At 40.6% G+C, this 26,249-nt stretch overlaps 1 protein-coding gene across 1 annotated transcript in view; it reads right to left on the reverse strand.

The window, feature by feature from the left end:
- Nucleotides 1-326: 326 nt before the first annotated feature.
- The window catches only part of HOMER2 (homer scaffold protein 2), a gene marked incomplete at both ends in the record, with an annotated part of 56,223 nt that continues 30,300 nt past the window's right edge, over nucleotides 327-26,249 (reverse strand). The window contains 7 exons of the mRNA XM_080626662.1: nucleotides 327-515; nucleotides 1,916-1,996; nucleotides 3,890-4,000; nucleotides 5,766-5,922; nucleotides 7,425-7,564; nucleotides 8,841-8,933; nucleotides 15,713-15,844. Of these exons, the coding sequence (XP_080482788.1) occupies nucleotides 327-515; nucleotides 1,916-1,996; nucleotides 3,890-4,000; nucleotides 5,766-5,922; nucleotides 7,425-7,564; nucleotides 8,841-8,933; nucleotides 15,713-15,844 (903 nt within the window). The remainder of the gene's footprint in view (nucleotides 516-1,915; nucleotides 1,997-3,889; nucleotides 4,001-5,765; nucleotides 5,923-7,424; nucleotides 7,565-8,840; nucleotides 8,934-15,712; nucleotides 15,845-26,249) is intronic.

A 26,249-nucleotide genomic window follows, 5' to 3' on the forward strand; every position in this document is an offset into this window, starting at 1 on the left:
ACTGCATATTCATTTTAAGGTAGATCTAGTTCCAGATTCCTGAGACGGAACCCTCTACCTGTTCCCAAGCCCACAAAGCCAGAGCAGCAATATATATGAAGTTTCTAATCTCAACAAAATTCAGTGAGCAGCACGACTGGTTTGAAAAATAAACAAACAAATGAGAGAAATAATCTCAAAACCCCCACAGCAAATTTTCAGCCTCTATGTACAAAACCAATGCAAACAAGTGGAACATTCTAGTTATATTTTGTAAAACACACATTTGGGATCAACAAAACATCAAACATCCAGACCCTAGATTACAAAAAAAAATCTATTGCCATCTAATTATCAACCCCAAGTTTAGAGAGTCCTTGTCGGAAATCTTGTAATTCATCTATCTTCCCATCTAGTACATCTAAAAAATTCTTTAATTCAGTTTTAAGGTTGGTCTGCCTATGTTTGCTCTCTTCGACTTCTGTCCTTAGTATTCTGACTCTCTCTTCAAGATCTTTGTTCTTTTTCTCAGCAGCCTTAAAGACAAAAGAGACAATAAGATGAATCATAGAGAAGAAGGATGAACAGCATTTAATAGGGTAAAGCAACAAATGACAGCTGGGCTGTAAAAGTTTTGCTTCGACTTCTGCAAACTGATTAACAAGAGCAAGTGACGTGCTAGTCAGATGAAAAGGAAAGAAAGCCCACGCAGGAAAGGACATATATTAACTGGAAAAGATGCTTTGCATCAGATTTTGTCACTTGGTGGATATCTTAAAATTCAGCTGGATTTAAGTCATGCACTGTGCATATATTTCTGTCATTGCTACAGTTGCAGAATTAGACACTGTGCCACCAGTTATATACAGTATTATCTATGGTGGTTTAACACTGGAAAACAAGCTTAGAAAATACTGTCTGAGGAATAATATTGCTTTATTCAGCACCTTTCGATTAATCAGTACTGTTTAAAGTTCCATTCCCTGTGAGCACTTATGCAAGGAACAGGGCAGCCACATAACACCTCCCTTGCTGCAGTTCATTCAGTTATTTTCCCCTCTCCTTAGCTCTTCTGCCTATTGTTCTCTATTGCATGCATGTAAGCACATATTCTTGTCAAAAGCCACAGATGACGTACCTTACCATCCTGAACCAAACAAAATTCATGTTTCTACAATATCAGTATCTGCACTCCTCAGCAGCCTTCTAAATGATTTTAGAGTGTTCAGATTATTAGAATTATGGCTTATTTGTTTGATTGGATTTTACTTCATTGATGAGATACTGCTTATATTTGTTCTCCTTTCATTTATTGATTTATTGCATTTGCACAACAAGCGACTTTAACAAATGACGCCCAAAGCCCAGCCACTGCCTGGATAGGGCTCCAGCAGCCCAGTGAGCTCCAGTCTGCCTAAGCATCCTCCAGCAGAGCAGCTACATGTGCAAAACAAAGCCACAGCAAGCTAGTTGATGCTGGCAAGGAATGACACAGCATGTAAATGCATCCTCAGGAACTTCTTTCCCTGGTTATGTGCAACCATACTCATCTGTTTCTTTCCAAAAAGCCTTCCCTGGTGCCACTGCGCCAATTAGCCGCAGGTCTTGGTGTGCTGCTTGACACACATGGCTGTGGTACAGTTCCACAAGCCCAGGACAGCAGAAATATGGGACATGGGCTGGCGTGGAATCTGCAGGAGATATATGCAACACAATCCCAGGCAAACCAATTTCTGCAGACAGCAAGGCAAAGAAATGGAGCTATTTACTTACTCCTGTGCTGAGAAGGGCATGGTATATTTTGCATGTAATTAACATTTTACAAACTAGAGCTCTTTTGCCTCCAAACACTGAGGTCTGAACAGATAAAAGCATATATTTATGAAAAAATGAATGTATCAACTATTTGAAAATTAATTTAATTGCTTAACTGTACCTGTAATTGTTGAGATACAGATTCACATTCTGACATTAGCTGTGGTATAATTTCACCCTGCTTTCGAAGCTCTTCCAGTTCCTTTGAAAGCATAAAGAAAAAAAACTACATTAGTGCAAGCTTCAATTTAAAACATAATGGAAATTTGAGACTATGAAATGGCTTTGCATATTTTATTGTATTCTGCAAAGTACGTGGATGTAAAATAATCAAAATAGAACACCTGCATTCCAAAACACATCATTTAATCACAGAATGGTTGGGGTTGGAAGGGACCTCTGGAGATCATCTAGTCCAACCTCTGTGCTAATCCAGGGTCATCTGGAGCAGGCTGCACAGGATCATGCCCAGGCAGGTTGTTAATATCTCCAGAGAAGGAGACTCCACAACCTCTGTGGGCAGCCTGCTCCAGTGCTCTGCCACCTTCAAAGTTAAAAAGTTCTTCCTCATACTCAGACGGAACTTCCTGTGTTTCAGTTGTGCCCATTAGCCCATGCATATATATCTGTATATTCATAAATAATGCCAGGGAGCTTACATCTCAAAATATAATTATATTCTACTATATATGCTTACTATATATATAACCACTATACCGTAATACTTACTATATATAGTGTATTACTGTGTGTATTTATACACACACTATATATAGTATATGGCACATGATATATACATATATATATACACACATATATATACACATATATAAATATTCCACTAGATAGCTCTGTCCTGATTCCCATGTCTTTACATTTCTCTCTTTGCATTTCCTACACGAAGAGGATATCAACAGCTCCTCTTGCATGGCAATGTCCATGAGCAAGCTTCACGCTGGTTTGAATTGCAGACCATGAAAAGGTTACTTATGGGTGGTGTAGACCTAATGAAGCACCTGCTAATGTGAGTATGCAGTCTGAAAACAAGTTAGTATACTGCCAGTGTAAATGGAAGACAGGTATGTGATGTTCACAAGTCAATCAATTTTCTGGTTCATTTGGTACCATAAAAATGTGAATCTTGAAGAAAACACTAGCAGAGTATAAGGGTTATTATACATGCTATTACCACAGAAAGGTTGGGGAGAAATCACGACATTTTCCTTTGAAATACAGGGCTGAAAAAAGATTATATTCATAACAGTGCATCAAAATCCATTTCCCTAAACTATTTCCTTGTGCTATCTTAAAACCCCTTAACATCACTGCTTTTAAGAGCACCAGCAGAGATGCTGCAATGGCACATGGCAAACTTTACTGCACCTGCTGAGAAGCTTTTTCTCTTCATCCAGCACAGAGCATTTGGTCACTGTAATGAAGGAAAAAACCAAGGATCCCATTATTTTCACCACTGTTCAGGGGCTTGAAGCCTTCAGTATCATTCTCCTTAAAAAAATGGACACCCTGTACGTCAAAAGGACAAACCAGGGTACTCTAAATGAATCTGAATTTCTCACTTTTGGCATTAGTTCTGAGATCAGAGGGAGACTGTAAAATGGCAAAGCTGAAGACTACCGGCCATCTCGAAAAAGAAACAAGACTTATTACACAAATGCCATATGATTTTGTAAATGATGTTTTTTTAATGATGGTGCTGATGTCTATGTGAATTCCGGGATGGGGACTGGCAAACAAAACTGTTCTCTGCATACATCTGTCTGGCTTTGGGCAACAAGTATCATCACTTGAGCTCTTCTGTTAAAGTGTTGTATATGAAAGTATCATGTTTGTTAACCACTGCCAAATTGAAGTGTGCTGTCACAACACAAAATACATCATGAAACTGAGACTGAGGAACTCTATCAAACTGTTGCTAAAGAGCTGTACATGAAAAAACTAGAAACAGGCAACACCCTGAGACATTGGGCTGCTTCTGGCTGCAGGTGAGCCAGCCCATAAATCTACATTCTAAGTAAGAAGCAGACAGACCCAATCAAACTCTAAAGCATGTAATCTCTGGGTTCAGGGCACTTACCAGCTCTTTGTCCTGAAGTTCTGTTTCCAGTTCCTGGAGACGTCTACTCAGCTGTGCATTTCTTTCCTTCTCTTTATTTATTTCATTGCACTGCTCCTCCAGTTCTTCAATCTTTAAGAAATGTCAGACATTAGGTGAAACTTTTCAGATTTCTGAGAATCTGGGGCAGAACACAGCTGATGGAAATGGGCACTGCTCCAGTGAGCAGAGGGAAGCATGGACTATTTTAATTTGTCATGGATCTGTTTCCTAAATCATAGCACTTGATTCACTGCAATCAAACTATCGCTTCTTTCCTTAAAAAGAGCCAATTTACGCTTCCACTAGGAAGCCCCGGGACTGTGTTTATTCTCTCTTGCACAGTATCTCATATAAGTACTCAGGAATGCACAAAACACTGAGCTGCTAAAATAAGCAGAGCTGGGGATAAAATCTGCATTTCACTTCTACGAAACCAACACAAGACTATAAGGGATGGGCTTTCTTAACACAGCAAGGAGAAGAAATCTCTCTGGTGCTCCCAGCTTTGCCTCCTCAGGGGTTGCTAATTATTCTAGCTGGAGTTCAAGGGACAGACACATCATCAAAACTTTGGGGAGAGAACCAATTCAGAGCAATGTATGCCGCTTTGCTCTCTTGCCCAGGGATGTGCTTTGCTCTCTGCATACGTTCTGCTACCAGCTCTGGACTTCGCTCTCAGGAGATGGGCCAGCTCATTAAAGTATGTACTTTAATTCTCAGCTTCGTGTTGCTTTGGGATTATAACTTCCTTTATCTGAAGGTAGAGCAATATGCAAAAAATTCTGACCCAATTAATAAAGGAGATGGAACTTCCCAGGGCACTGCAGGGGTGCAGCATGAGTACCAAGCAAGGAGCCTACTTGGGGGTAAAGCTCAGAAAACCTCTTATATAGAGAAAGACAGCAAATTATACAGATAGCGTTGCTGCACAGCCTGGCTAGTGACTGGTATGATGACTTTGCAGCTGTAGTAAGGCAGGGTTTTGATAATCTTTTCATATGTAGGCTACAGCTACTGAGACGTGGCGTGTTTAATCAGTTAATGTTAATGAGAGCAACTTTTCTGTGCAACAGTACAGAAAACTAAAAAACTACACTGCAATAAATCATATTTTCTTATAACATTCTCCCCAGTCTCTCACTTCTCCCTTGACCAAAACAGACTGGATAGAGGAACCCAAACCATGTAACAACTAATACTATTTTTTAATGTAACATCAGTTAATACAGCTCTGGATTGGTCTCTGAATTATCACTGTGCACACCCAAAATACATGCAAATAGGTAGAGAGTATCTGCCTTGCAAAAAGGTTGCCCCAGGATGCCTCTTGGTAGGTTTAAGATGTGCCCAGCATTAGTGCTGGAGGACCCAGCTCACAGACATAACTGATGTCCTCATTCCCCTGCCCACTGTCAGGATTTGTTTCTAATACTGTATTGTTCCCAACTTAGTTTCCTATGGGCAACCAGGCCATAACCACGCCTTCAGCTCATTCATCATCTGGCAGTATTTAAGTGAGTTTTGAAAGGGATATGCAATAGTATTCTCACTTTTAAAACCCTACTGTTTTATCACCCTGGCCAGCAATCCCTGCTGACACCAAGTCTCCCAAATCAAAAGTCAGGGAGCTTCATGTAATGCGGCAGTACCAGTCCTCCCACTGTTTGCCAGCCCTTCGAACTTCCCTGCCCACTGTGTGCAGAGGGAAACAGCTGCCTTAAACCCCCCTGCCCACCTCTCTTTTTGAGACAAAATCTGTCTCCTAACACACAAAGCAGCAGGGATTCAAGAGAAAGAGCAGCGGCAGGATCAGCTAACTGGAAGAGATGGCTCTCCTGTGGGTATGCTCTGCTACCTTGCCCCTGAGCTGGTCATTTTCCTCCTTGCAGGCTGAGAACTGCTTCTTCCAGTGCTCGATGCTGGCTGCGGACTCCTGCAGTGCTGTGGTCAGCCGGGCGTTGCTCTCCCGCAGTGTCTGCAGCTCCGTCTCCCACTTCTTCACATTGGTTGAACTGAGAAAAACAGGGCACCATCAGATGGCTTCACCTGATAAACCTGTGCATCATTATTCTTTACCTGACTGCAAACTCATCCACCAGTGGTGTGAGGGGACCAACAAATTTTTGTTATAGGATCAAGAATACTCCTATGTACGTAATTGCCTGCCTCAGGAGAACATAAGCCTTAATTTGACTGTCTCTGCCAAAACACAGGGATCTATCAACTCCAGCAACAGTGACCAGTGTGTTCGGAGCAAAAGTCCTGCTGTTGAAGCAGGCTGTAGGGTTGACAGTTGGGATCTCCACCATTGCAAACACGTTCTGCCCACCTCCAGAGCCGTGTGGCTGTGCCTCACCAAGTACCTCCGCACTGCAGGCCTGGGGATGTGGTACCCATGCAACAAAGCAACTACACATTTGCAGCTGGTACAGTAGTTCAGAACAGAAGATGTCAGCGGCTAACACCATCTAGATGTGATTTTTTTTTAATGTTCAACCTTAAATATAAAAGTGTTACATAATGCTGAAGAATTAAACTACTCATTCCCCAAAGCTCCAAGCTGCAGCATAGAGCACAAGAATAGAGTGAATGGAAGCAAAGCTTTGAAACTCCCTCCACGCTAGTTACTTCTTGCCTGTGGAGGTGTCTTCAGCAGGAGGAATGAGCAAACATTATGATTTGAAATAGGTTACTCTATTGAAGTGTCAATAAAGAGAGATGGTATGCTTCAAATATCATATATGCATAATATATGGATAATGCTGCTTGCGATGCTGCTGCCTTAATTTAAATAGCTTAAGAGTAGCCAGATCTTGATAGATTGTATTTCCATTGACAGATATATTCACATGCAAGAGGCAGATAAGGCAAGATCCCAGTAGAGAATTATTCTATTTTAATGTCGTAACTTTGCATATTTCAATGCCTGTATTTCCACTATGGCTGCAAATTACTCTTCTCAGCATTTTCAAATTAATTTATCAAAGCAAATAGCAAAAAATGTGGCTTCAAGGGGCATTGTCCACAGCTTTAGAAACATTCCCCTAAGACTTCTAAGCAGACTGATGAAATTATATTTCTTACTTCAACTTTTCCAGTTGAGTTCATTCCCTTTTATAATTTTACATATCCATATCTATTTTCATCAAAGTAAATATAGCAGACTCAAAGAGGAAGAGAGATTGGTTTCACATGTTATCAGCAGCAATTGCTCCCCCATGGTTTTAATGTTATTTCTGTAGCTCTAAAACTTCACAAACGAAGGTGGTTCTGAGAGTTGGCATCAGCAGAGTAAAAGATATTTCATCACGAAGTAGAACAGGAAAAGACTAAATGGTAAATATCTCTCAACTGCATACCATGAGGTACTTGCTGAAATCTGCTCATTCATCCATTCTGCTGTATCATTTTAAATTAATGCAATTACATTTGAATAATTTCTGTTAATCTCATTAGCCATCAGATAATTACAGCATGCTATTCCAATGCAATTTAGGTATTAAGGGAACTTCACCTTTGGGCTAGAGCAATTTTTAATTTGTCATTCTCAGACTTGAGATGTGCCTCAGCAGGACCTCCATGTGATGCCTTCTCATCGTCTGTCCCGTTCACACTAGATGCTCGAGTGGAAGATGGTGTTTCACGTCCAGATTCCTGCAGCACAACACACAAATGAATACTGGGTGTCTCCTGCATCTCCTGCTACATCAATTTCTTTGTAATCTTGTGCCCACACCACCCTGCTGAGACCTAGGCTGCAGATGCTCTCCTGGCAGAACAGTGGTAACAAACATATACCCTTTACATCTTCGCTGCAAAGCTGGTTTAAAGAAAGAATGAAAAAAATGTAATGATAATACAAAATAGCAGTTTAAAGTGTTTGAAATATTTTTAAATGTTTTCATGACAAGGCTTGTGTTTTCTAAAGGTTGAGTTTTTTTAAGATAATGAAACAACACAGTGCACCTGGAAGCACACAAAGTCCAAACTAAAAACAAAAAAAGAAGGTACTGCTCCTCCATAGAGATACCATTCATCCACTGCCTGGTGATCACCAACTAAGGACAAGGTGAACCATAAAGGCTATGACCAAAGTCTTTAAAAAATGAGTATCCAAAGTAGCCTCTCAGATTAATATTTGTGGGCCTCACAAAAAGGGTTCGTTCACTCTTATGTGAATAATGCATCTGAATTCCTTTCTGATCAAAATTCATCTAACTTTTCTCCAATCATTAGCCCAGGCCAAGAAGACCCACTGAACAGGATTCATTCTTGCCTAATGCAACGTTTATGAAATTAAACATATAGAGAGACTGGGACAACACTCGATTTCTTCATTTTGTAAGAAACCCAGATCTCCCTAGACAAAGAGGCACTTGGCTGTATCAAGATGTGCTGTCTAGAAAACTGCATTGTACAAATACACCACACAAACTTCTTCCAACCGCTCACTAAAGCACTGCCTCTGTTCCCACACCACAGCTTTCCATTAGTCACACACTATGGCCACAACAGTCAGTCTCACCACTGGCAAACCAAACTCCTACAGAAGTAGATTAGATGACAAAAAGAAGTATCTCGATGAATCTCATTTACTGTCTGCTGAAGCACTACAGTGACTTACTTTCCAGTGACCCAAACTATGTGTAACAGTACAAACCAAAAGATGTATGGCTTTCTCTGTTATTAAAAAAGTTATAACAGCACAAGAATTGCTGAAAGAAACTAGATTTTAATGAAGGCAAAGAGCATGGATGGATAAAAAATATTCCTCTGACAATCCTAATGTCCAGTAGCTGACAATTACCTTTGGCAATCTTCATTTTATAAACTTAAAGCTTGCTGACAGAAGCTGGTACAGTCCATTAGAAAATTTAACTTTAAATTATTTGTTCTGTGTGTGTACAGGTATTAAAGCTAAATTACAAACCTGGGAATGATTGCTTGAGGTCTCAATTTTCTCTTGAGATCTGTCTCTTGCTAATTTGGCAGCTTCTTTTACTTCTTGGAATTTCTCTGCAAACTGGAAAAAGCATGAAAGATATTTATCAGAATGGTTTATCATCTATTAAACAATTCAGATTACTGTGTTTATGTGGTTAATGGGTCTCCAAAAGTGAGCAACTAATTTTGATAATTTAAAGGTTTTGGCAAGAAAAAAGCATTTTAATTCTCTGGCAGGGAGGTTCTTTCAAAAGGAATGGGGGTGCTTCTAAAAGAGGGACATCTCTGCAACTCTGGCCAATCATGGTAAAAACCCATGGAGAAAAGGGAGCTGATAGTGTCTCCTGGTATGATTTGGTTTTGTTTATTTTCTCCCCCTCCTCCGTTTCACTTGGTGTTGACAGTCTATTAAATTTGGAAGTATAAAAGGCATATGTTTGGATAAAAAAAATCATCAATGTCTTCCACTCCTAAAAGCAAGTCAATTAAACTAAGGAATGCAAATGAGCTCCTCTGCAGGCTGCAAGCAAGGGATTATCAAGAGATACAAAAAATGAGAAGGTAGATCTGAATGTATGATGGGGCCATATGAAAACACAGCTTTTCTAGTATTATTTTCTTATTCATGGCAAAAATGAAATAAAGGTAGAAGACCTCAGGGAAAGGACTGAATGCATCCTGTAAGGGGGTTATATCAAGCTCCGGGAGCCAGGCAAAAGGAATGATAAAGATGAAAGTAACAATCTCAATCTCTACAAGTTGCTATAGGACATCTGCTCTGAACCCAGCCTGGCACTTTTGAAATGCAAGTATTACCACAGTCCATCAGGATTGCAGGGTTTTAAACACTTCAAGCAGTGTTTAAAGTTTTAAAAGTATGATTGTAGACATGGAAGAAAAGGCATAACACATTATTTTTTTAATTAAGATGCATCCAGTATGAGAATGGATAACTGTCTTTCTGCTAAACCAGCTTGGTCTTGTTTGCCTTTGTTTTGAGAAACTTGAAATGCTAGAAAGAAAAGACATGTTAAAAGTAAAAGTATAAATATCTGTATTTTATTGCACAGTTTGCGGATGAAAGGATTGCCATTATATCCTCAGATAATTCAGAACACTTGTGACAAAATTGTAAATAAATGCACGAAAAAATTCACATTTTATAGTCAAGGAATGGGAAGAATCATTACCCACTTACTAACCTTGTCTTCTGACTTACAGCAGGTATTTAGCATGCTCTCTCTCAGTAAAATATTGGGACCATAAACGCTGATGAAACAAATCTTCTCCAACTGGTCTAACAGAAATCTGGATTTATATGTGGAGGAACCTGTGTTTTGTGTAACACACACAAATGGAAACTTCCAACAAACCCACATACATCATTCTCAAACCCCATGGATGAAATTTGGGGTGGACAGTATGGCCTGTGACAATGCTCAAGAACTGGATTGAGTTCTCGAATCCAACTGTTTTCTATACAACAGCTGAAATTTCATATGCAACATATGTGCTCTTGGATGGCAGTGGTTGGTATCTGATGGCATGTGCAGTCACTACACGCAAATTACTTGATTACCTTTGTAACACTATAAAGATCATTACGAACAACTCCATTACATTTTTGCCTTAAGTGATTTAACTCCAACTTTACACAAAATGTATCTCCTGCTGTGACAAAATAGCTATTACAAACTGATTATTTCTAAAATATTGTATCAACAGTGAGTTCTACACTTGGGTTTCTTGGAAATAGTAAAGGGCTGTTCTGAGTCTCTCTTTTACAATAAATCTTTATGGGCAAGTATGAAAAATTTATGAGGGTTCTTCCTGGACCATACAAAATATGAAAAAACAAAAAGAATTGGAAGAGATCTATTAAATTGTATTTTTGCAGCTATCTTCATAAGGCACACAGGAGACTGCTGTGAAAAATTATTTGAGTAGAGGAGAAAAGGGCATTATTCCACATTTCCATAATAAAAAATCGCATATGACTGAACAAAGCTAATCTTCAACATAAAACAAATAATGATCTCATTGCACAATAGATTTCAGTCATGTCTCTAGTTCACCAACACATGTATTCAACACATTTGCTTTTAGAAACAAATAACTGAATTTTTCACCATTTTAGTGTCAGACCTTTGGCTTTAAGAGTTAAAATATTACCCTTCATTTTTAGTGTTGTTACCAACATAAAGACAGCTGTTACAGAAATTGTTGTGAAAGACTGTCTTTGCTTTGTGTTCATTCTTAGCTAATTATTACCTGCTAGATCTTACTTACAGTCCATTTCTGAAAGCTACTTTGAAGATCACTTGACTTGTTATGAAATTAAAGCCTTTCACTTGATTACTCTTCTGAGCACAGCAACACAGTGGTGACAGCCCAAACTTGTGTAACATTACCAGCGCTAATTGCTACAGGAGCAGAATAGGCGTTTCTGAAGCTACCCAGACCTCGAGGCTGTCTCTGACAGTGACTGCACAGCCTCAATGTCTAATCACTGGCAGACATTAGAGAGATGCTTTCTCTACACTAACTGATTTCTTCTGTCCCAAACATAAATAATTGGCAAATAATTGATACTACAAAACCATGTGCCACCTCCAAGATCTAAGTTGACTTTGAGCTATCAAGCAATTGCAACAACAGGGAGTGCTTTTCAAATGTGAAATTCCTAGTTAATAATTGAAATAATCTTCTGTTTAGTGAATGAAATCATGGTAAATGTGATATCAAGAGGCAATGAATTTATAAATACCCAAAACCAACTACAACAAAATCATCATACTCCTTCTCCTTTCATCTTTATGGCCTTCATCTTCCCTTTCTTTCACCATTGTTCTCAGGCAGGCAAAGTTCCTCAAAATTAGGAAGAAAAAGACCAGAGTAGGAGAAATGCCAATTAAACACCACTCCAATAGTTAATTATGAACTATATGATGTATCTTCCCATGTCACAGGAAACAGTGAGGCTAAGCTGCAATATGGAAAAGATCCACTGCTACCAACACTTACAAAGCCTTTAAGTCTGAGGCTGCTGCAGCCCATAAGCACTGTTAAATTATGAGCCTTGCCCAGTGAAATTTAATGGGGACTCCAGGATGCTACTGTGCATTGCACAAATTATTTAAAGGCTGTTCAAATCTGCAGCCTGCTTGTCACCTGGGAAAATATATGTATTTAAATATACCTTCTTAACATTTTATACATTAAAAAGCATTATTTTGTATGCATAAATTTTAAGCTCCTGATCTGGCATTATATTTTATGTCTCCTACTGACAAATTGTGCCAGTGTCAGATGAAACACCTGCTCCCACCCAAAGTAGTCTCATAAATATTTCATCGCCCTCTCAGTTTGCAGAAGGCTGGGTGATGCGATGTTCCTGTTGGGGAGCACCACCATGCTGTGACCCACAACGCACAGGTCGCTTTGCCCGTGGTTTGCCCTCAGTACCAGGCAGATCAGCGACAAACAAGACTATTTAATCCAGAAAGTGGCCAGTAATTTGCTCTAGCACAGCCAGGTTGGACCTAGGGGCTGTGCTGCATGCTGGCGTAAGGGAAGCCTCTGCTCCAAGCTTTCTCCCCTGCAACACAGCAGCCGGCAAATACCACACACAGAATGTGCATGCATGGATGGAAATAAAGTCCAGTGCTTCCCAGAGGCTGGTGCAGTTGCTTTTTGATGTGCAAAGTCTGGGTTTACGGGTTTCTCACCTGTATAAATCCTTGTCCCTGTGTCCTTGACTACCTACAGCTCCTCAGGTAGCATGTCTGCACTGAAGCACCCTGAATGATAGCAGAAATTTTACTTAACCACTTCATGTGCAAAATACATCACTACCTGTACAGCACCAGCTCTGCCTTTTCACCACACCCAGGCACACCATTAACTCTCCTTTGATTCCTGTTTCAATTTGGCTGTAGCAATGATTGGATAATGTCTTGAGACCTTTCTGAGGCACAGGGTGGGAAGGGGGGATAGGAGAGTCAGAGAGTCCTGCAAGAGGGAAAAAGGACCCCGAGTATGACATCAACTTTAAGCCCTGGGATTCTCCCGATCAATGTGAATGGTAATTAGGTTACTAGGTCACTGAATGCAATTTTCATTAATGGCTCATGTTTAATTTGAACTGCTTTTCCCTATAGGTATGGATTAATGCTTAAGTATCTCAAGAGAAGCAAGGCATTACAAAGAGGCAATATCTTTTATTAGGCCAACCAATATACTTAAACGTGCAGAAGTTTTTAGGCATGCTAACCTCTTTTCCTGTCTCATTGTTATTCATTGTTTTCAGCAGACATATTTCAGCTTTATTTAATTATTTAAAGTCAGGGCTATTGATCTCTGGTTTAGTGGAGTTTCAGCGTGTCCTTCTAACTCCTAAATGTTTCAATTATTTCCAGTAAAACTGGCAATCTTTAGTTTCTTTTATAAAAGTATAATGATATCAATATGAAATGAATTTTTACTTAACTATTACTAATACATTTATACTTCCATAACCTCTTCACCATCTCTGATCTTTCTTACTAATGGGTCAATAACTGAACTGAGGAGCATGGATGGTAAGAGGTATCTTTGTCCCACTGATTTGCATGGAAGCAATAAAACAGATTTTCTTACATTTTCCAGGTAGGTAACTGTCAGATTATTAAGTTATTTTTAATAGATCATCTTGTGCCATTTTCAGAAGTGCTCCCCTTAAGCTCCTCTTTGGTATTCTGATGAGAAATAGTCTTTCCGCTGATTTGGAAACCTTTCCCTGCAAGTAGAAGGCTGTACTGTGGGCAGCGTGCTCTTCAGCAGATCGTGCAGTGCAAACAGATGTGCAAACCAATCTACAGAGAAACACAGCCGGTGCGAAGGGCCCTGTGCCCACATGGTATGTTTTACAGCTTGGCTCTAGTGTGGCCACGTGAACATTAGAGAGCTGCTTTCTGATACCAGCATTAAATTTATTCTGAGCACATGTTAGGACATTTTTTGACAATATGGTAAAACCTTTCTGAATGTAGTGCAAGGACCTCCAAATGATTCTTATGCCTTGTTACACCTCTCATCCTCTGAGCCAGCCTCAGCACCACTGGTTCCATGTGGCACGTGGTGTATGTTTAACCCCAACCAGCACCATGTGGTCACCTGTACAGTTGCAGATGTGTGACTTCAGTCACAAATTACTATCTAATGGAGCTAAATTCTTTCCTTTGGTGTCCAATGGTTGCATTGTATCATGCTTATCCATTACTCAAAACAAGCTGCTCCCTCAGGTCCGTCATAATCCTCCCATATTCCAATACTACATATTAGTTACTACCAACACCTCTTTGCCACAGAATATGAGCAGTCCCCTACACTTGTATAAACATCATAAAACATAACCAGCACCACACCTCATTTTTAAAAGAACAGTTTTGCATGTGATTGATTGGATGGTCTTAGATTATTGCCGTGGCACCTTTATGAACATCCCAAATCCAAAAATAATTTATCATGGAAAGCAAAATATGCTTTAAGAAATACTTGCAAAAATTATGATTCTCTGGAAATTTCAAAATCTCAATAAATTCCTATTTAGTAAAATAGTAAAATGAAATTAGTATAAATAAATTCCTATAAATAGTAAAATAAATTCCTATAGCAATTCAGTTGATGAAAAAATCCTCCATTTGCAATGGTCTGCCTTTGCTATTTTAGACACTACAAAAACACCTTGTTATCCTGATTCTCTTCTTATCAAAGCATACAAGAGGATGACAACATGAGAGACTGTGTGCCAGGCCCAAGGACACAATGTTGAGGTAACTGACAAAATCCAGTGCCAAGTAGCAATTCTTCAGGTGTCAACTATGTGTTAGATAAGTAGGGTTTTTTTAACTACATGACCAAACAGCTACTTGTCGAGCACTTGGCAAGAGCACTAATCTAATGACAGAGGATGTATTTTAGACTGCTAGTTATTCATGACAAGAGGCACTCCAGACTTTACAAGTCCGCTGTTGTAGCCAGTCCCTGGCCCAGGGAAGTGTTGCATTAATACCAAGCCCATGGCCAGGTTTGCCTTCTGAGAGAGGCAGCTTTGCCAGCAAACCTGGCATCAGACCTCCCTGGCTGCTCATCCTCCCGTCACTGCCACGACTCACTGCCACCTTCTCAGGTCTGTGATAAAGCAGCTTTGAGTCAGGGCTGCAAATCACATCACTGAGCTGAAATGCCAAAAATGCAGTATTATTTTAAGCCAGATCAGTTTACTGAGCCTCCTGAGAGCAGTTTTGCAGATACCACTGCAGTGGTATCTGGAAAACAAGGGCACCTGCAAGCCCTGGGGGCTGGTAACTCCTTTACCTCAGTTAGCTACCAATGGGGGCAAGTCATCAAAATGTACATTTCAGAGGCTGAGACAGCACATCTTTCCCCCAGGACACATTAGGCAACCCTAATGCCAACAGTCCTGGCATATCAGTGGCTCCCTTCGCTTCTGGTGCCATTTTCAGCTGAAATGAACACATAAGCCAGGGAGATGCCAAAAAATACTACAGAGTTCAGGTTATTTCTGTAAACATCTGAAAACACAACTGCTTTCAGCAATGCTGGGCAAGATACCGTCAAGATCATCTCCTAGTACCATTGTCAGTGGTCAGATTTAATTTGTAGTTTTGGCTACAAAGTTTGCAATACTGCCTGCTTCTGTATATACAGACCTTGGGTAATTATAGGAGGTAGGCAGTTTGCAGGATGAGGAGGACTTGCAGAAGCATGCAGCTTGGAAGAGTGGGATAGATATATGCAGTTCTTCATTAATAAGAAACAAGACAGCCTTTGCCAAAATTCAGCGCGTCCCATTACCTTTGTCAGCTGCTGCTCGGAAGGAAAGCCCAAACCAAACACAGTATTTGCTCTGCTGTCTGCCCACTGGCCGAACTTCTGCGATGTTTTAGTGAAGGTCATGTTAGGTGTGATTGTGCTGTTTATGATCACCTGTTTAAAAACACATCAAAAAGTATTAAAAAATAGAAGCCACACTGGAAATGCATATCCTAGCAACAATATCATCCAAAGCAATTAGCAGTCTAAATTGGGAAATTGCTGTATTCAGAAGATTTTTTTTTCCCAAAACAAACCAGTTTCATTCTTGTCTTACATCATGCAGGAATTCTGATGTTTTGCCTTCCTTATCCAAAGCACTGTCACAGTCCTGCAGTTAAACACAGCTACAGAAACGTTACTGAACTCAAAGCAAAAGCAGGGACAGGAGCTATAAAATTACCCTGGCAGAAATGCAGATGCAAACCCCTCTTTTTCAGTGTTACAAAGGCACACGGCTTCTCTCATCACTCCACCAGGCACCTGGGATAGCCCAAGGCCTCCAAGCAGGGTGTCCATCAGCAACACCTGCCCTCAGACTGGAAGACTGAAGTGGTATTTCACCATTTCTCCATTCGGCCTTGGGCCTCCACAAGTAGGATGACAGAGACATGTCAGAAATTAAAAACAACAAAACCACAAGACAATTCCATGATTCTATAAGAAGAAACTGATAGCTTAATAGCGAGTTTAACTTGGGAGCATGGTGAAGCGCATGACCAACATTCAGCATCAAATGGGGGCCTCAAGACAAATATTCTGTCACTTTACACAAGTTAACTAAAATCTGCTTCACTACCAGCAACCTTGAAAGCAACAGTGGTTCTTGTAATTAAAGAAATAGCCAACAAGAGGAAAGCTGTTGGGATGAGGTCTCTAAGGAACTTAGAGAAGCAAGCATAAAATGTAATCTTGCAAAAAGGACTGAGATACATGTCAGGTCATTATCAAAAATCTCAACTTTATGTTCAAGATACATCATTATGAGTCTAGAACTCCTTCCCCTCGAAATTAATCCATGTACAATGTTTTTTCTCCTAACAGAATATGAGCTTTCTTTAGTAATGTGTACCACCCTTTCCAATACGCAAATTATGCAGTAATTAAGCCAAATCTGTGGGACAGTTTAATTAACATGATCAGGAAGTATCCTGGCAACGTCATTTACTACGTATTCCAAGCAGTTTTTTCCTAAGCTATCATTTACATTTAGCAAAAAGTGTGAATTAAATTTACCAGAGAAAGAGCTTTCCTTGTCACTGTCCCCCCCCTAACTTCAGACCTTTGTGCTGATGTTTTTATTTGCTTTCTTAGAAATTCCTCAACTTCAGAGGTTCTTTCTTTTTGCATCGTCACTTTCAAATAAACACACAATTTCCTACCTGTCCTGCCATTTCCTACCACTGAAAGTCTCATCCGAAGGATCAAGGCAAAGGAGGGCCAGGTGGCTGGTACCACTGAAATTGTTTGTTGCATGGGAATAAACACGGCAAGAACAGGGGAAGGTGACTCTGGAACCAGCTGGCCAACACACACCATATAGAATCAGCTTTCAGAGTCAAAACATCTTTTTTAATGGCCAGTTGACAGGTAAAGGTGTAAGCACAGCTGCCCAGATGTGCTGTCCTCTGGCTAAGTCACACAACAGAAACACAGCCAATATAAAATCTAAGTTTGATTTCAGAGAGGTAGGGGTTTGCCAGTGCAAATTAAGTATGAAGATACAAGGATTGCGAGATATAGAGAGTAACCAGAACAGGAAGAAAAGTTACCACCAACCCCAAAAAATCAGGATGCTTTCCAAAAACTTTAAGGAAAGTGCTATATGTATATTTCTTCTTTAAAAACCTTACAGCAGACAGATGAACGACTTACAAATGTTTGGCTTCTCAAGTTACAGAATTTATTTTAGAAGCTTTGAAATACCCAGAAATTTCAAGTAAAAAAAAGGTATCATTTCAGCCCTACTGTGCCTATCAAATTAGACATCTGTAGAGAAAAACTAATAAAATGACTTGCTCTATTGAAAGGCAAAAGCTTCACTCACTGGAAGCAGACTCTGAGAAGAATAAACTTCCATACCTCCCACAATAATAGAATCATAGAATAGTTAGGGTTGGAAAGGACCTTAAGATCATCTAGTTCCAGCCCCCCTGCCATGGGCAGGGACACCCCACACTAAACCATGTCACCCAAGGCCTCATCCAACCTGGCCTTGAACACTGCCAGGGATGGAGCATTCACAACCTCCCTGGGCAACCCATTCCAGTGCCTCACCACCCTCTCATACTAAAGAATTTCTTCCTTAGATCCAATCTAAACTTCCCCTGTTTAAGTTTGAACCCGTTACCCCTTGTCCTGTCACTACAGTCCCTGATGAAGAGTCCCTCCCCAAATACATGAAAGAAACACACCAAAGATATATTTTAGACCACGGTCCAATATTATCAAAGATGTGATAAAAGGAATAATGAAGCCAGCAAATTGTAAACCAAGGAACACCTCATTGAGTGATGAAATGCACGACACTAGCTTAGCACCTTAGAAGTCAAATTTTTTAATAGCCAGTGCAGAATCCAAGAAAAGGTTGTGGTGATCACATACCTTCAGGAAAGTGACAGTTCATCTGTTAAATTTATAATAAGCTGCAATTAGTGAAACTGCCAGGAAGCTGGCTCTGCCTTTTCTTCCCTTAAATCTCCCTGTCAGTCAGGCACTTCAGAAACACCATGCTCCTACAGAGAAGTGATAACCTAAGTAAAAGCTTAGCAGATTAAATCAGAGCTCATGGAAGCAGTTCAGAGGAGATGGATTCTGTGAGTACATTGCACTTATCTACCCAGTTTTCCCCCCCCATCATGACCCCATTGCCCCATCACACTTGCAGGAAGATGTCATAATGTTGAACTTTGGCAACATCAGTCTGTACATTCATTTCGTATGGAAATCTGGTCACCATTTCTGAACAGAGACACCACATTGGCCAGGGAACAATCATGTTGGTTGTGTTTAGGAGAAAGAAAGGGCTTTATGATTTCAAAGAACAATGAAAACCAAGACTTGCAAGTCCTCCTGTCAGGCAGCCCAGCCTATCCCCCTCCCAAAGCTGGCTCACTCTTGGCTATGTGAGACCAGAAGGAAAGCACTCCCCACCACTCCTCCATCTCCCAGGCATAAGGTCTCCAGCCAGGGCAGAAGACAGGGGAAACATTTGTGGCTACCACAACAGGATAAATCAATCAAACTATCAAAATTTTGGTTTTTTATGAAAGGAGGAGCCAGAATTTTCAAGTTTCAAAGGAAGAAGGGTCTGAGAGGAAGGGTGCAGAAGGAAAAGGGCACTGTCTGAAAGCTGCCATGGGTAAGATGAGCCTGCAGGCTCTTTTCCATCCCTGCAATCCAGTATTATAATTCTGTAAGAAAAGGACACTCATCAATTCAAATAGGCTTTTATGAAATAGCTTTGCATTTGGACCTCATTCATATAATATACACGCAGTGCAATTCCAGCTGCATCAGAAATCAGAATAAACTTACAGACTTTCATCCAGGGTAATGGATTCAAAAGGCAAACTACTCTCTAATCAAATGTAATCAATCCCTGAAGTGGTTAAAGAGTTCTCCCTAAAGACAAAGGCAAAGAGGAGATAACATAATAAGCACCTTACAGAATAACAAACTCATTCATAATACTCAGTTGTTTACATGCGGTTTAAAAGTAATAAATATCTGCCTTTGCTCTCATCTACACGCAAGCAGATCAGATGGCAAACATTCCTGGAACATCCACATAAGCCAAACAAAACCTCGTACTAATTTTACTTCCTTTGGGAGAAAAACAACCTTGACAGATCTAAGTTTTTATTTGAAGATGACACAGAAAAATGTTCGCAGTACAAGGTAGAAAGCATCAAGCAGAAATTACTCCAGACGTTTAGAAACACAACGGGTATATTCATCAGATATAAGTGAATGCAAATAAGCTGGCGTAGAGCAGAACATTCATAGGCTGTAACACACCCATCCCGCTGCCTTCCCACGGAGAGAAACTGCCAAATAAATCAAGCAGGGAGAGGTCACAAGAAAACCTGAGTGCATAGAAGGAAAAAATATGTATCGGCAGCCCATGCTGCTCCTGATATATGAGCAGTACCATTCCTTTTGGGGGATGCTTCAGGTATTCAAAGGGTTTCCCTCCCACATTCCCCATATCAAAAAGCATACTAAAGGGGAAAAGCTGATGTAGCTCCCAAAAAGACATTTTCCCAAGTCACCGTTTCATTAACGTAAGGTGAATGCATGTGCTGGCTGGCAGGAGCACAGAGGGAGGGAAGCTGGAGCAGCACACAGGGTTTTGCCAGCTTGGCTCACAGCACACGCCCTGGTCACATTGGCCGTGACTTGCCAGGTTCACAACAGGGAAAAGCAGAGGTGAGAGCAAGCTCAGGTCCATGGGAGGAGAGCAGCAATCGCAGTGGGCTTTGAGCAGAGCCACTGGCACAGCCCTAGGGAGGAGAGCCAATGCCCAGGCAGGAATCAGCCAGGACACTTCCTCTGATGAGACACCAAAGGGGACCACGAGTCGATTCAGCCAGCCCTGTCGCCAGCTTCTCTACCCGGGTAAAGACCAAAATAAGAGCATTAAATAGCTCATGAATTATTAGCCATATATATTGGAACTGCATATATTGGAACTGCATTAAATTAAATCAGAAAAGGGACCCTTATTTTGGGACAAGAGTGTCACATTAGGAATTATTCTGGGATTTTCCCTTTAAATTCACATCACCTGTTATTCTGAAATAACCTCACCTCACCTAACCTCAGGAAAGCCCCAAGGCCTGAGGCCATAGGATGTACTCATTAAGAAGTCACTACCTCCTCATCTCATTTTCACACCTCTGAATATGTGCTTTCCAGTTTGCAGCCCTTGTAAAAACTAATTTCCCCAACCCACCAGGCTGCTAATCTTCAGTAAAGATGTATCCCAGTCTAAAAACAGAATTGAAGAAGGAAAGAAGCTGCTAATTCTCCAGCCACAGCTATCACAGGCTCAGCAGGTTCTTCCAGCTCAGCAAGTCGACATGAATCAGAAGGGTTTGTGACACTGGATGTGAAGATGAGAAGACAGGGATGGATTTGCAGAGAAATTCTCCCTGTATCCCAAATGTTCAGCAAGTCCCTTGTGGAATAAACCCACTTACATTTCTGTAATTTGCACTATCCTTTGCACCTTCTACCATCCTTCCTACCTGCGCTGAGAGCTTCTAGACTTAGATGAAACATCTTTTCACCAATATGCCACTGATCGTAAACTGATCATTTCAGTTCTAGTCCTACAAAGACAGCACACACACCATGCACACACACCATACACACATATTGTTAATCAACACAGTACTATTAAAGGGGAAAAAAGGAGAGTCCCTTGCTGAAACCACCTAACAGAGTAAAGCAGGAGCAGCACAAAGACATGCTCACAGCAGTGTAAGAATGTGGGGATGAAAGAAGGAACAGCCTTTGGCCAAACCATTGAACCTGTAATGCAGGAGGATTAATTATAGTTGTTTTACAAATCAGGGCCTGCAGATGTGATCAGATCTTTCTCCCCACCCTTTCTGAAAAGTCTTTGTAGAAGGTCCTTACAAAATAATAAAAGAAGCCTAGGAAAACTGAAAGTAGCAACGACTGTTGTTCCAGCTTTGCTTTATCTGATGCACCTCACATGTACATGGTGCTTTACCTGGGACAGGCTGACGGCATGCATTAATTACATTGGGAGCACTGTAAACATATGTCAAGAAGAGTGTTGGATTTCTCCATTTTGCTATTCCTCCTGCTCCACTCCATCATATGTGCGTGATGGGGGTACAAAGCACAGGGTAGGCAATAGCTGTCAGGATATCTACTACCGGCCTCTTGCTCTGGTTAGCTGTCATTTTATCCCTACAGTGCTAGTAAGCCTGGAGAGCCAGTGATCTTCAAGACTTTCTGTTCTACACAGTTTACCAGGACAGTAGCTATTTCACCCATCAGAAGACTCCAGAAGCATCCATAGCTACATCATGTATTTCTGCAGGAGGCGGGAGTGGAAGGGGAACTGCAGTGATTCATCTGCACTCTGCAAAGAGGAAGATGCCAGGATGCCTTGCAAGCCACAGAGGACCTACTGCAGTCCAAAGCATTTACTTCCCAACCTGAGCTCCCTTTGCCAAAAGGAGACTCACCTTTTACAGATAAAGTCTCTTGCGTGCTGTTGCTGCTTGCTTTATGGGAATAAGAGCCATTTCTGCAGTTGCACATAGATTTTATATCTTGCATTACCTTGTGCCCCCAAAACAATTCAATGAATGATGAGGTTAATTTTTAACTCCAAAAGCCAACAAATCAAACAAACACCATACAGTTCTTGTCCTCTCTCATGAACAGGGATGTAAAAATAGCCTCCCCCCGCCCCCCAATAAAGACACTAATAACTGTTTTTCCTCTGGTAAAATAATTCTGTTTTAAAGCCCTTGCTGAGAACCTGTCTAAATGCAACAAAAGTGGGTTCTTGCCTATGTGAATTCTATTAAATAAATCTGCTACACCTACTCCATTGCGCTCTTTTTCTTCTCGAGGTAATTAACATCTCTGCAGAGTTGGCTTCCCACCTCCCCCACCCAGTCTAAATCTCCAAAACCTCCTATTTTTGCTTTGACATCTGACTACATTTTTTTTCCTCTTCGGCACAGCACACACATCCACCACCCACACGACTGAAAGCACCAGCAGCTGTTTCAAGAAGCAAATCTACAGCAAGGATTCTCGAACCCTTTATGCTGGAACAAATTGTTACCCAGGAATTTCATGTAACGTTTTACAAAATATATAAACCAAGATGCTTGTGTGTTATTTTCACATGAAAAACAAGATTTATAACTTAGCAGAGAGAGGGAGAAGAATACAGTGGAGACTATTGTTTCCTAGTGACTAAAACTAGTCTGTTAAACTGGGACTAAGGACAAGGCTGCATTACCTGCAATTACATACAATCTAAAAACCCCATAGTTATATCACAGCTCATGCTTTGGAAGATTAAATAAAAGCATATAGTCTTTGTGTAGAGTATAACCACATCCCTATATGAACAATTTAAGCACTAATCATTTTCTGCATCCATCAAGCTGTATGACAACAGCTTCACTTAAGCCTGAAGGTCCCTCTGCAGAGGTCAGAAATGGCATGGCCACGTGGCATCATTAAAGACTCCTCTACTCTTTAAGAACCTACACACCCCAGGGAGTGGTTAGCAGCAGGAGAGCTTACCACTTCCTCTCTAAAATCTGGTAAAACTGTCCCTTGGCACAAGCAATGGCCAAGAAAGGCAGGTTACATTATTCTTAGAAGGTGACAGGATCTACTTGGTGTCTTCTAAAGCACCTCAAAGTGGTCACTGTTCAATGGCAATCAAAGGCAACCAGGTCTAGCAGCAACACTTTGGAGCAATACACTAACATAACTGAACATACAAGGTATCTACGAGATTATATAAAATACCAGCCTTCTGCATCCTCTAAAATGCCTCATTCCTTGTTTTGCTGTTAGAATATAAAGCTAGGTGGAGGTTAACTGGGGATCATGTAATCACCTTGTTCATTTCTCAAGGAAAATCAGCTTTGGACTTCAGCTAATATTTAATGGTTGAGTCATTTATACTGTTCTTCATTTCCCATCTGACTCCACAATCAAGAAAGAAGTGATATTTGGTGGTTTGTGGTTTTTTTAAACTAGGAAAATATTGCCTTGAATGATGTTTGATGCTCAAATGTTAAGAATACACAATGCAGTGTAGTTTATTTATAAACTCCATCTGGCATGGCTTGATTAGCATGTCTGATACATTAACTCTCTGAATAGGGATTTCCAAGTATTAGATACCTCTGGCACTACAGCAGGGGGGGAGAAAGGAACAAATAACTTATACAGCTATTTCAGTGGACAAGCAATCCTTAAGAGTTTCATAAAGCACAGCTTATAGGAATTATTCTTTACTACTTTCTACTTTTCTGTTTTCTATTTTCTACTGCTTTCTACTTTCTATTATTCTACTACTTTACTGCTTTCAGTTGCTGAACTTAAAAAAAGAGTTGCTGAACTTAAAAAATTCCCAGATTAGGAAACCAACAGCTAACCAGTGCTGCGTTTATTGTAATTCCTAATGGAAGTCCCTAACACCCTAGTCTCATCCCACAAGTTTTCCTTTAATCAGCTAATGAAACCAAAAGGATGAGGGAAAGCAGTTGTAAGCTCTACCATGTTGTGCCTGTGTTAATGACATTACTAAAAACTCTGAATTTTTTCTTAATTTTCACATAACTGCAGGCATGGATTATTATCACCAAAAATTTGTTCAAGGTTCTTCAAAAGCTTTGCTAAATTCAAGGACCATGACCTAAACCAGGCATCCTTTGCTTGATGCCAGGTTTCTTTACAGTAACATCAGATGGCTTAATTAACCTCTTTGTCATGTTCAGACGACACATTTGTACTCAAGTCTGGTGACCAGAAACAACTGTGTGAGGCAGTTACAAGCTGAAACACTTTATTTTTCAGAGATTTTCCCATTAATTTTATGAAGAAGTTTTAAAAAGGGGAAATTTACCCAGACCAAAGTTTCCCTGCTTGCTGGTGAGCAGTGCACTAAGAAATCCTCTAGTAAGGAGCTTTAGCTTTTCCTTTTTCCTTTTAAGAGTGACAATTTGTGTCTCTGGAAAAGTTTCTGCAACCTCCTGGATTCAGTAGTGTGAGGTCTTTCCAGAGGCAGCGACACACACATGCGCTGTACATACGAGCGGAAAAATGAGCCAGATAGGATCAAAGAGTGGCAGATGTGCTTCTGTTCTGTCAAGGATACAGCTGTTGCCAGCATTTTGTTATCTTTTCTCCTAAGCTTCCTAACCAGCTTCTGAAGGATTTACTTCCAGAAATAATCCGGACAATGAATAGAGGATTTTTCACATTTCAAAGTTAATGACTTGGAAAGAGATTAATACAGAAACATTTCAGTGACACGAGTTCTACAGCTCTAGACTTTTTTCCTTTTTTTTTAAACCAAAGCACCTCCTTAGCAGATGACCATCATTTCTGATTGATGCAATCTCAGGGGACCCACCAAATTTCCTGACATTTATTTTGCTCCATTTCTCAGCTTCTGACAGGCTCTCTTTCACCTGAAGCCCCAGGTCAATGTTTTTAATTTTCCTTGCATTCCCAGCTCATCACCACCAATATCAGCAATTCTGAAATTACCATTGCAGTTAAGCCCTAACAGTATGATTTCACATCCTCTGAACGCTCACGGACCTGTCCACACAAGCACACCCGATGTTCCCAGCTCTACCTATTCAAACCAGTCTTGGCAACTGCTGAAAATTCTCCTGCAGACAACTGTAGGCAATGTACTATACTCCCAATTACTAAATCCTGCACCTCCCCTCAGCCTGTATTTCTGAGTACTGGATATCACCTTAAGCAAATAAAGGATGATGCAAGAGGGTAGTCTCATCCTTGGCTGACAGCTCTGCTTTTTCTCTATGCTGCATATTTCCTCATCACCAAATTACAAAGAAAATGCTTTCAAGTTATTTTAATGTCTAGAGGGAAACAAAAACTCAAGTAACTTTAGTCAAGCTGAGTACATCCCAAGCACAGACAACACAAATATTTAAAGATCATGGGGGAGTTATTTTCTTGAATTCCATTCACTCTTATTTCAAAGATGTCTTTGAGAAGAACATGAAGTCCTGGGCTATGTAACAGAAAGATCCAGTGCACACCTCACCGCGCCCACCCCACATAGATACTGATTCTTGTTTTAAAACATGCATTTCATTTTCTCTTTGCATCTGTCCTGCTTAAACTTCCATTAACCCCAACATCCACATTTCTCGTTGATACTCCATAGGGTGAATGATTTGAGTCTCCACAGGCCCCTTTGGAGCGTTAACACCTTGGGTACACCCCACACCTTTGAGGTGCTGACTCACCACCCTATGCAGACACCCTCCTGTCACTGCACCCGCACCCTGGCTGCAGGGCTGCTGCTGACCCAGTGCCTGCACCCCAGCCACACCGGAGCAGCTACCTCTGCCTAGGAGGCACCAGCATCACCCACTGATGGCAAGTCTCCCTTATATTGACAGTTCCCCCTGAATCAATCGAAGTCATGCTAAAAAGTCTGAAAGTTGCATCACCTCAACTTGCAACGTCTTTAAATGAAATCAGGAAATAGTTATTAAAACATTAGCTATTTTCTGCAAATTGTTTCACTGAATGAGAGACTGTTTCGAGCTTAGGTTAGACTGGTGTGCTATGACTCAGGGCAGGACAGATGTTCTGCTCTAAATCTGCTCATCATACAAAATGAAGAACTTCTCTACGAAAGGAGCAGCTGCATCTCAGAGAGGAGCTTGATCCAGCTCCATTATTTACAGCAACAACAAGCCCAAAAGAGGCTGCAAAAAGCAGCTAGAGACTC

This window comes from Psittacula echo (assembly GCF_963264785.1).
Source record: "Psittacula echo genome assembly, chromosome: 10".
NCBI classification, from domain to species: Eukaryota; Metazoa; Chordata; class Aves; order Psittaciformes; family Psittacidae; genus Psittacula; species Psittacula echo.